This window comes from Hevea brasiliensis, chromosome 13, assembly GCF_030052815.1.
Source record: "Hevea brasiliensis isolate MT/VB/25A 57/8 chromosome 13, ASM3005281v1, whole genome shotgun sequence".
Classification (NCBI taxonomy): Eukaryota; Viridiplantae; Streptophyta; class Magnoliopsida; order Malpighiales; family Euphorbiaceae; genus Hevea; species Hevea brasiliensis.
Window position 1 is genome coordinate 88484533 of NC_079505.1, and position 12174 is coordinate 88496706.

The 12174-nt window shown below is 35.5% G+C and overlaps 1 protein-coding gene across 3 annotated transcripts; it reads right to left on the reverse strand.

Moving 5' to 3' along the window:
* Positions 1 to 260: 260 nt before the first annotated feature.
* LOC110646823 (probable protein phosphatase 2C 76) lies at positions 261 to 11567 on the reverse strand. Of its 3 annotated transcripts, XM_021800390.2 has the most exons (10): positions 11268 to 11564; positions 11043 to 11120; positions 10244 to 10545; positions 9289 to 9416; positions 8616 to 8714; positions 8350 to 8508; positions 2807 to 2893; positions 1922 to 2013; positions 1089 to 1163; positions 261 to 675 (listed from the first exon to the last, which is right to left on the reverse strand). In XM_021800390.2, exons 3-10 carry the CDS (start codon positions 10492 to 10494, stop codon positions 517 to 519), a joined length of 1050 nt encoding a protein of 349 aa, XP_021656082.1. In that variant the 5' UTR covers positions 10495 to 10545; positions 11043 to 11120; positions 11268 to 11564; the 3' UTR covers positions 261 to 516. The 3 variants fall into 3 exon arrangements, with proteins under 3 accessions (XP_021656082.1, XP_021656092.1, XP_021656100.1); XM_021800400.2 differs by lacking the exon at positions 11043 to 11120 and having other exon boundaries at positions 11152 to 11567; XM_021800408.2 differs by lacking the exon at positions 11043 to 11120 and having other exon boundaries at positions 11268 to 11565.
* Between the last annotated feature and the right edge of the window lie 607 nt (positions 11568 to 12174).

Consider the following 12174-nt stretch of genomic DNA (forward strand, 5'->3'; position numbering starts at 1 on the left):
AAAAAATAAATTATTTCGATTATCATATTTATTAAATCAATATCTAAAAACTGAATTTAATTTTATCAACAAAAAAATAAAAACTTTAATTAGCCCATTAAAACGAAAACTGTGTGTTAAAGAATGAGTCAACTTTGACAGCTTGATGCATTTGCATTACTGTGAACCACCGACTAGACTGGTTAAATATTATCGACCTTTACAAGGAAATTAGAGCTAGACTCGTTAAATTGACCATGGTTTAACCTCAATGAGCAAAGTGAAGGAAAGAGGCACGAAATACCTTTATTAGATGAAAATTAAAGCCTGGAAGGTAGGCAGTAGACACACAGCTGTATGGAAGGCTCTAGAATAGAAGAGAGCACCCAAGTCCATGCTCTTGTTAAGAAACTAAACAATGAATAAACAAATGGACTCCACCATATGCACATTCAACTATCATGCATGCACAGATAGCAAAACTAGATTTGCGTAAAGCATCAATAAATCTACACATGCTAACATAAATAGCAATTTCTAATTACTCTGGGCATTGCCTTTATCTGCCTTGTCATGATGGAATCTCACCACAATGCATGTAATGTTGTCTGCACTGCCACGCGTAAAAGCAGCTTCTGTTAATTTTCTGGCTGCCGCCTCAGGTTCTTCTTCTGTTTGAGCAATTGAAACCGCATCCTAGACATAATGCACGCCTACTCAGCAAACAGATTAAGGAAAAGTCTAAAAAGTTACAAACAACCCTCTGTTGATTCAATCCGAAGGGGGAAAAAAAATCATTTCCAGGAAATCAACTCAATCGTATAGATGGCAGACCAACTGCAGGACTACATCAATAAAATATAATCCAACAATTGGAATCTTGACCCCATAAACCAACCAGGCATATATCCTTATAATGATCAAAATCTCATGTCTCATTTAGATCATTCCTCAGAAGTGCCTTTCAGCCTGTGGTTTTTCATGGGCATGCGTGCACAATGCTCATCTTAGAGAGAGAAGAAGGGGGGGGGGGGGGGGGGGGGGGGGGGGGGGGTGGGTGGGTGTTGTGTGGTGTGGTGTGTGTGGAATTGTGGTGTTGGCATGCATACCTCATTGGGTACCACATCCCATAGTCCATCACTTGCAAGTACAAGCAATTCAAATTCTTCATCTATTTTCTGATCCTGAAAGGAAGAACACAATTTTGCTGATTTTTTTTTTCCTGGTGAATTGCAATTAGTAAAATCACATATAGTTTGACCCACAATATGCAAGGAATCTTCTCGTGGCAATCCTAGAATGAGCTTCCATAAATAGACACACAAATAAAGCTATCATATCCAAAGTTCACTGAAAAACCTGCTAGAAATGCCAACAGTGTAATTGAAAGTATAATAGGAAACAAGAGTGGATGTTACTTGTGACAACTATAGTTTCTCTTTTTTGGGATTCCAGTGCTTTTTGCACAAGGAAAACTTTCAATCTTAAATGGCTGCCAATTTCTTTGTCTAAATCTTGTGCAATAGGCGGGCTTCAATGGTTTTGGGTTATCTTTTTCTTTCTTTTTTTTTTTTAATAATTTTTGGTGGTTCTGACAAACTAATACAATGAAAACAACTCCGACATCTAATTAAAATGTTAACAAAAACTAGCCAAAGTAACTTTTAATTTGATATACCCATCCTTTTAACTCCAATATTAACCAAAACCAAGGAAGATTGTTTTGCACTCATGGAGTATTTACTACAACAGAAACACAAAATCAACAGAAATTTTCCACTGCATTCATTGACACGATGCTTTCCCTACACATTCCTCACCAATATTACATGCTTGACACTCAAATAAGGAAATTTTTATTACAAGATACAATAAGGAAATTTTTAATTCAATGGTAAAATGATGGGCCATTGTGCTGCAAAAATACAATATCAAATATTACCTGTATCTCAGGTTCTGCAACAACAAATTGCTTCAACATTCGGTTACCAAAAGCACGTGACATAGCTAGTACACCGCCAACCCTCCAGGTGCCTGACCAGACAATTGGTTTTTATGAGCAACTGATTCAAATTTATCCTAATTTATAGCAAAAAGAAAAAATAAAGACAATAATCCTCAACAAATAGATTCATATTTATATGACAAGTAAACTGAGGCTGCTGAAAATCTGAGAGGATGAACATGGTGGTACAAATAGCTAATCTGTTCCTTTCTAGTTAAATTGTTCAGGATCATTGGATCAGCCGGACAGCGGTTTGCTAGACCTGTTGGATGAGAAACTTATACATCGGTCTGGTATGGCATGAACGACAGGTTTCTTGACCTGTTCAAATTTGCAGTTGGTCGGGTTGGGAATGGAATCTCAGGCTGAGAGATGTGCATCCCAAATTCACATTTACTCTAGTTACAATATAAATAAACTCAAGATCACACTTTTATCGTCTCGAACCCTTATCAAAATTGTTAGATTGTCGAAAGCATCTATAATTGTCAGCTAGGACATAAGGTACCTAGCAACAAGAGAGCTTACAAATAGGAATTCTCCACCTATTATTAGGACTTATCCCATAAACATCATGCAAAAATTTAACCCAATTGGATTGCCCCATACATCCAGATTGCAAAGGCTTTTATCATTTTAAATGTCTAATCTCTTCCTTTTACAGAGTACTCTTCCAAAATGTCTTACATCAGAAGTCGGATCCAGTAAATAGTTGTTAATCGCCACTGGCAGCTACGTCAAATGCTTGAAAAGTAAAATCATAGCCCAAAGGAGAAGAAGAAGACGGACAGAAAGACAGACCAAAGTTTAAAAAATGCTTACCTGCCCACATTACAACGCCCCCAGCACTTTCAATTCTCTTCCTTTCATCACTTCTGTTTGGTTTATGATCTTCAGAGAGAGGAATTGCTGTCCGTGGGAAAAAAAATAATAAATAAATAAACAAATACAGATTAATAAGCTAATCGCAAGCATCATTAGAGTGCAAGATAGCAATTTAGCAATCATTAGCAATAGACTTAGAACATCTGGTTACACCACAACCTTAATTTAGTATTTCATTGTCCTAGAGAACTAAATGCAAATGTTCAATTTACATCTGAATAATGGCAATCATTTTTAACAAAATTATATATATATATATATATATATATATATATATATATATATAAAGAATTGAACACACAGCAATGACTCACATACAATAGAATAAGTTGAATAATATGCACAGACATCAGATGATTCCTTGCACCTATAAATTTGTTTATTAAGCAGACACAACCCACATAACAAAGATCCTTTATCCAATACAGGCCGTCTAGAGATTGATATTTGTTATGAAAAGTCAATCACTATATTATTTCTCTGTATATTCTGTATTCTGTATTTCTATTTAGAATTTCTTATTTAGAATTTCTTCCGAATTAGTAGAACACAATTATAGGAATCAATTGTATATATATATATATATATATATATATACACATGTACAGATTAATTGAAATCAAGGAGAATCATCTCTTTCTACATGGTATCAGAGCAGGTCATCTATCTAGGGTGACTATTTGTTCTCACCACCTAGCTCAGGAGAGACCTTGGCCGCCGATTGGCCGTTTCGACTCCGATCAACATCGCCGGTGTCGCCTCAACCCTCTCATTTCACCACTGTGTGCTGTTGCCTGATCCAGTACACCATTAAAGGACTTCTGAGGTTTGACTCTTAGATCCTATTACGGTATTTGATTGATTTGTGATTTTGGATTATTTTACTGCTGTAAACACTTTGGATTAACTTTTCGGTTAGTTTTCTTTGTCTCAACAACTAGCAGACAATAAGAATGTTATTTCTGATGTGATTCCGGTGATGACTAAGATCACATAACACAAACTTAATGGTTCGAATTACCTAGAGTGGAGTAAGACTGTTAGGGTCTATTTGCGTAGCATTGATAAGGATGATCACCTTACTAAAGATCCACCTACGGATGATACACGACAAACTTGGCTAATGGAGGATGCTCGATTGTTTTTGCTGCTTCGGAACTCGATTCACAGTGAGGTAATTAGTTTAATTAATCACTGTGAATTTGTTAAGGAATTGATGGATTACTTAGATTTTCTGTATTCTGATAAAGGGAATATCTCCCGTATTTATGATGTTTGTAAGGCATTCTACCATGCTGAGAAAGAGGATAAGTCTCTCACGGCTTATTTTATGGATTTTAAACGGGTATATGAGGAACTTAATGTATTATTGCCTTTTAGTCTTGATGTGAAAGTTCAGCAGGCCCAACGGGAGCAACTGACTGTTATGAGTTCTCTTGCAAGTCTTCCTTCAGAGTATGAGACTGCTAAATCTCAAATTCTCTCCAGTTCTGAGATTTCCTCTTTGCATGAAACGTTCACACGGGTCTTTCGTACAGAGAGTACCCAATCTTCACAGCCTGCCAGTAGTGCTCTTATTAGCCGAATCCAAATGGACAATAGGGTAATAGAAGAGGAAGTAGAGGAATTACAGGCAACAGAAGTAATCAGCGTAATGGAGAGGCTAGTTCTAATCAGGATTCAAGAAGAGTTATTTGTTATTATTGCCATGAGCCTGGCCATACAAAATATAATTGTCTGCAACTTCAGAGAAAAAATCAGCAATCACAAATGGCAAATATGGTAGTAGAGGATTCTACCTCTGAGAAAACTATTTTGGTATCTGCAGAGGATTTTGCACAGTTTTCCCAGTATCAGGCATCTCTAAAGCCTACCAGTTCCCCTGTCACTGCGATCGCTAAGTCAGGTAAATCCACTACATGCCTTGTGTCTTCCTCATCCAAATGAGTTATTGATTTTGGTGCGACAAATCACATGACAGGTGAAGTCTTCTATCTGCTTTTCAGTCTAATCTCACTTCCTCTACTGTTACTTTAGCTGATGGTTCTACTTCTTGTGTCATGGGTTCTGGAACTGCGAACCTGACTTCGTCAATTTCTTTGTCATCTGTTTTGTTTCTACCAAAATTCTCTTTTAATCTACTTTCTGTTAGTAAACTTACTCGTACCTTAAATTGTTCTGTTTCCTTTTTTCGTGACCAGTGTTTGTTTCAGGATCTTACGACGAAGCAGATTATTAGTAGAGCAAGTGAGTCAGGTGGTCTATACATTCTGGAAAATCATGTACCGCGGTCGCTTGTTTGCTCCAGTACCTTAACACCTCTTGAAGCTCATTGTAGATTGGGTCATCCTTCTTTGTCTACCATGAAGAAGCTGTGTCCTCAGTTTCAATCTTTATTAGTACTAAAACGTGAGTCGTGTCAGTTTGCAAAACATCATCGTTTGCCTTCTGTGTCTAGAGTCAATAAACGGGCTTCATCCCCTTTTGAGTTAGTTCATTCTGCTATTTGAGGTCCTTGTTCTGTTACTTTTAAAATTGAATTTCGTTATTTTGTTACTTTTGTTGATGATTATTCTCGTGTTACCTGGTTATATTTAATGAAGAATCGTTCTGAGTTATTTTCTATCTTTTGTGCCTTTTTGTAATGAAATCAAAACTCAATTTAATATTTTTGTGCGCATATTAAGAAGTGACAATGCCAAAAAATACTTTTCAGCACAATTTCAGTCTTATATGATATAAAATGGCATTCTTCATTAGTCTTCCTATTTGAATACCCCATCCCAAAATGGCGTGGCCAAAAGAAAAAATCGGCATCTTCTTGAGGTAACTTGTGCTCTTCTTTTTCAGATGAAAGTTCCTAAACACTTTTGGGCGAATGTAGTTTCTACGGCATATTTTTTGATCAATCGTATGCCGTCTTCTGTCCTTAATGGGGATATTCCTTATACTGCTTTGTTTCCTATAAAATCTTTGTTCCCTGTTGAACCCCGTATTTTTTGTTGTACCTGTTTTGTGCGTGATATTCGTCCACAGGTTACTAAATTGGATCCAAAGTCTCTCAAATGTGTCTTCCTTGGGTACTCCCGGCTACAAAAAGGACACCGTTGTTTCTCTGCTACTCTTAATCGTTATCTTGTTTCTGCAAATGTCACATTTTTTGAGTCCACTCTATTTTTTCCTCAATCATCTGTGTATGAGAGTCAAGGTGAGTAGGATGTCTCTTAATATATACTGTCCAATCAATGTCTAGTCCTCTCCCACAGCCTGTTCCTTCTGTCTCTAAACCTACTCGGACCTCCCGTTGTTCATGTTTATTCTAGGAGATTGGAGATTCCTGACTCAGATCCTCCACTAGCTACTTCGTTGGGAGATCCTGTATCTCATACTGATCATGATTCTGATCTAGACTTATCCATTGCTCTTCGTAAAGGTAAATGTTCATGTACTTACCCTATCTCTTCTTTTATTTCTTATAATCAATTGTCTTCTTGTTTTCGGTATTTTGTTACTTCTTTAGATTCTGTTCCTATCCCTAATACTGTTGGTGAGGCACTGTCTCTTCCTAGCTGGTTTGTTGCCATGAAAGAGGAAATTGAGGCTTTAAATGCTAATGGTACATGGGAACTGTTGCCTTTGCCCACTGGTAAGAAAGCTATTAGTTGCAAATAAGTATTTACAGTAAAGGTAAATCCTGATGGTTCTGTGGCTAGGTTAAAAGCACGCCTTGTAGCAAAAGGATATGCTCAAGCATATGGAGTTAATTACTCTAACACTTTTTATCCTGTAGCTAAACTTATTTCTGTTCGCTTGGCAGCTACATATGATTAGCCCTTGCACCAATTGGATATCAAGAATGCTTTCCTTCATGGTGATCTTTAGGAGGAGGTGTATATGAAGCAACCACCTGGGTTTGTTGCTCAAGGGGAGTTGGGTAAAGTTTGTAGGCTTCAGAAGTCTTTTTACGGCTTGAAACAAAGTCCTAGTGCTTGGTTTGGGAGATTCAGTGAAGCAGTACAGGAATTTGGTATGCAAAAGAGTAAGTGTGATCACTCAGTATTTTATAGGCAATCTGAGACTGGTCTAATTTTCCTGGTAGTCTATGTGGATGACATTGTCATCACTGGGAATGACTCTGCAGGTATTTCATCTCTTAGAACCTTTCTCCAAACCCAGTTTCAGACCAAAGACTTTGGATTGTTAAAGTATTTCTTAGGTATTGAAGTTATGAGAAGCAAGAAGGGTATTTTCTTGTCTCAAAGAAAATATATCTTCGATTTATTGACAGAGACAGAAAAATTAGGTGCTAAGCCTTATAGTGCACTAATGACTCCAAATTTACAACTGTTAGCAGGGGATAGTGAGTTGTTTGAAGATCCAGAGAGATACAGGAGATTGGTAGAAAAATTGAACTACCTTACAGTCACTCGTTCTGACATTGCTTATGCCGTTAGTGTGATAAGTCAATTTATGTCTTCCCCAACTGTTGCTCATTGGGAAGCCTTGGGACAAATCTTGTGTTATCTGAAGGGCGCTCCAGGAAGAGGTTTGTTATATGGTAATCATGGACATTTGAATGTTGAATGTTTTTCAGATGTCGACTGACCTGGATCTAAGGTTAACAGGAGGTCAACTACTGGATATTGCGTTTTTGTTGGAGAAAATTTGGTGTCTTGGAGAAGCAATAAGCAGAGTGTAGCTTCTCGATCTAGTGCTGAATCCGAATACAAAGCCATGGCACAATCAGTATGTGAGGTAATGTGGATACGTCAATCACTAGATGAGACAGGTTTTAAGACCTCCCTACCTGCGAAATTATAGTGTGATAATCAAGCTGCTCTCCATATTGATTCTAATCCGGTGTTTCATGAGCGGATCAAATATATTGAGATTGATTGTCACTTTGTTCGTGAAAAGATTCAATAATAGATCATCTCAACAGGACACATCAAAACTGGAGAACAGTTAGGAGATATTTTCACAAAAGCTCTGAATGTAGCTAGGATTGGCTACATTTGTAACAAGTTAGGCATGATTAACATCTATGCCCCAACTTGAGGGGGAGTGTTATGGAAAGTCAATCACTATATTATTTTTCTGTATATTCTGTATTCTGTATTCCTATTTAGGATTTCTTATTTAGGATTTCTTCCTAATTAGTAGAACACAATTATAGGAATCAATTGTATATATATACCCATGTACAGATTAATTGAAATCAAGGAGAATCATCTCTTTCTACAATATTCACTATTAGCAACAGCCTTTGACTTCTGATTCGCCATGTAAAAGTTTTTAGAAGTTCATGTCAACTTTTCCATGATGGTGCATTGAATGTTTTATCTTTTCACTAGTTCGAAAAGTGCACAATCAGCACATCACTAACACATAGAATGTCATTCTTCACAATAATATTGTCCAGAAATTATTGCCACCTCTGGAACTAAATGCAATTTACAGTGCAACTGTGCAAGCACTACCTTTTCCAGCTTTTGATATCACAGTTCGAGAATCTCCAACATTGGCAACATATAGATGGTTACCAACTAATACTGCTGTTGAAGCAGTAGAACCATCATCACGATATGTATCCTTTTCAGAGTCCAAAAAGTCCACATCAGTCTGTTGATATGTTTCACCTGCATAATTAATAAGGTTACCATGTGGAAAAGAATATGATGAAATAACATGATCCTGAAGATGGCCAGTGATGCATAATAATGAGCATCAGAAAACTTGAACATACTTATTGCCAATTTGGGATTTTCCATGAATTGTGGACGCTTCATCAGATTATCAAATAGGTGCTCCTTCAAATACTCAGCAGCATGGGAACCACCATGACCTAGAATGATGCATCAAAGTAGTTAAAATGAAACCATTCTACACACTCACATACACAATTGTAAAGATGAAGAAGAAGAAAGAGAAAGAAAGAAAACATAATGCTTTACTCTTATAAAAACAGTCCTGGCTATAAAAGAAAAGCATGAAGATATTAGTTCAACTTATCCAAAGCTGAAATGGCAAAATGATTAGATCATGTAGACTGCTCCAACAGTTACACCATTTTTTGAGAAGCACTTATATATTCCTTTCCTTAAATAAATCACACAGCAGGTTAGATACCAATCAATTTGTCTACTGTCTGTTTATGCAACTTCCTAGCTGTAAGCGATTAATGGCTACAACTGTATTTTAAAGAAATGAATAAATAGGTTCCACATGTTTATACATCCCTTGCACACATCATAGTTACCATCTAAAGATTGTTAAACATTAACACACTAATTATTCTAATACATCAGTTTTTGCTCTATCACCAGGTAATGTACCTTCTACCTCGAGTCAAAAATAGATAGTCATTCATAACACATATAAATTGGTAAAGTTCATTCAAAGAGATCAGGGCATCAAACCATCAAAGATTCCAAACATGCAGACTGTTTGCCCATCAATCTTAGTATGTTTAATATCATAAAAATCCTCCATGGTTGCTCTCTTTCCCCTGAAACTTGAATACCCGCAGCTCAGTTTGCCGTCTTCACTGTCAATAAGAAAAGAAATCAACACACAGCTTGTTAATAACTTGTTATTCTGATTACAGCTATTATAGATCCCTAGTCCTTCAGTTATATAAGAGAGAGTGAAAGACAAATTCAGGGAGCAGAAATATGAAGGATTTTGAAGATATAATTTCATAGTAATAATCCATTTTTCATGACAAACATAAAAGTAGTGTTCCTGATAAAATGCTGTAGTCTTTAGATAGGGACCAAGAGGGGGCTAAAACAAAACAATATTTAATGTTAATTGAAAATGCATTCCTTCTTTATACCTTTTCAAAAAAAATAAGGAAATAAAAATATTTTCAAAGCTTGTTCTTATTGCTGTAAATAATTCCCAAAGTTTCTTTTACACTTCAGAATAAAAAAATTAAAAAAAAAAAAATCTACATAGAGCCACTGTGAGTTTCAAGTTAGTGACAAATTATAGTTGACATCATTCATTTCTTTTATCTTATCAGTTAACTGAAATCATACACGCCAAAACCATGCTGAGCTATCTCAAGCAGATATGCTTTTAGTCAAACATGTGGCACAAAATATCATGTAAAAAGTAAACTAGCAAATACATCACCGCACCAAAAAAGCACAAAGAAACACGCAATCAATGCAACTTCAGTTCATATATCACCACATGGTAGTTTATTAGTCCTAGGCAAGTATAATCCTAAACAGCTATATATTTGCATTGTATGAAGACAAAAGTAAAACAACACCAAAGTGGATATAGCTAATCTGTACAGTGACTATTTTCAAAAACTTCCCCTACCAATGCATATATCCATTAAACAAAAAAAACTGTAATCACCTTTTCCACTCTCCACTAACACATCCGCCATCATCATCTTTCTCTGCGAGCACATCAACAACAGGTCCTCGTTTTGCTGTTGAGCCTGAATCGACCATCATACTTAGATTTATTGCCAACTTAAGTTTTAATGGATAACCTAGGTGGAGACCCGCATGTAAATCCCTCCTGATATTGCTCAACTGAGACCTTGCTTTGGAAAATATTCCGCCTTGAGCAATCACACTCCTTATGCAGGTATTGCATGTCATCTAAATAGACCAGTCTGACCTTCAAAGCCAGATCTCTAATTAAGGAAGTAGCTGCCAACAACATCACGAAAACCAACTGTTATGATCAAATTTACACCCCAAATTTTTATGAAATCAGTATAAAATAAGTTAATGGATTCAAGTATGGCCTATTCTGTATGAAAAAAGGACACTAATCCTTCCTTCTTCTTTTTTTCCTCTTCATGAATTGTTCATTTGACGCTAGAATCAACATTTTCCTCAACAATAAAAGATTTCCAAACGATACCAGATGTTCTCTAATGATCATCAAATTGAAATGTTGTGAGTGGTTCAAATCAAGTGCTGGGAGTTCATATATTGAAGCTTTTTTCTTTTTTCCTTTTTTCATTTGGGGGGGATAAATTTCCTTTAAAAACTAAAATCAGCACTAGTTCAAGAAAACTAATAACTCTAATCAGCACAATTGAGCTGCATTATCTTGACATTGAATTGATGCATATATGTAGAGACAAGCATGGATATATGTAAAATTTTGATTTTTTTTTTCTTAAAATTTTCTCGGCTACCTCAGCTACAAAATGGGATGTCTGTCTAAGGATACAAAGAAAGGCCGAAAAAGGAAGCCAAATGAATCAAGCACGTCCCTACATAATCAAAAACAAATTGACATCTTACCTTTAATCTACTAGGCTCATAAAGCTGAGAAATCAAAACATAATAAAGAGCTTAAAAGAGAGAGATACAGAGAAGTTTCTCTTGAAATAAAAATGGAAAATTATTCAAAAAATTACGGATCTCTGGTTGAAAATCCGCGAGTTTTGAGGGCGGATCGGATCCGACTTATTATCTGGTTCGAAAGTGGAGGATCTGAATCTGCTTTTTTGAATCAGCTGAAAAGTTCTCTCTCTAGAAACTCAGGGGATCTGAAAACCTAGACAGAGAGAGTGAGCCAGAGATAATGTCGATATAGAGTAGTGCGGGAGTACGAGTATGCAAGAGCGTGCAAGATTGCAGAGAGAGAGAGAGAGAGAGAGAGAGAGACCAGCATTGTGTAGCTTGGCACCGAAGAGAAGTGGCAACGTGGCACCCCTCATGCATCCACTCCAGCGATTATCTTCTATAATATATTAATTAATTAATTGAAATTAGATTACTTAATATTAAATTAGTATATATATATATATATATATATATATATATATAAAAGTAGAAAAGATATAATATTTTCTATCAAATATATTAACAATCTATTTATATGTCGATACTAATAAAAGAAAAATTAAAATTTCTTTTATCAAAATAGAAATTAATTAAAATTAAATTAAAATTACTATTAAAACTTGGCTTCGACTTATTAAAATTTTAAGTCCAACTCAATTTAAAATCAATATAAAATTAATCTTTCACCATGCCTATATATACAAATATTTTAAAATTAATTATTTTATAATGAAAATTATTTTTTATTATATAATTTATTAGTTATTATTTGAGATATTAAATTTTATTAATTAAAAATACATATGGCTTAAATTATATATAGTTCATTAATTATAATAAGGAGCTTTAAGATATGTTTTTTTTTTTTAATTTTTCTGTAATAAATATTTTCAATGGCTAATTATTAATCAGTCGATTGTATAGTTGGAGATTAATTCTACGTGTCCATATTGTTCTTGTCATTTTCTGTGTCTGTGT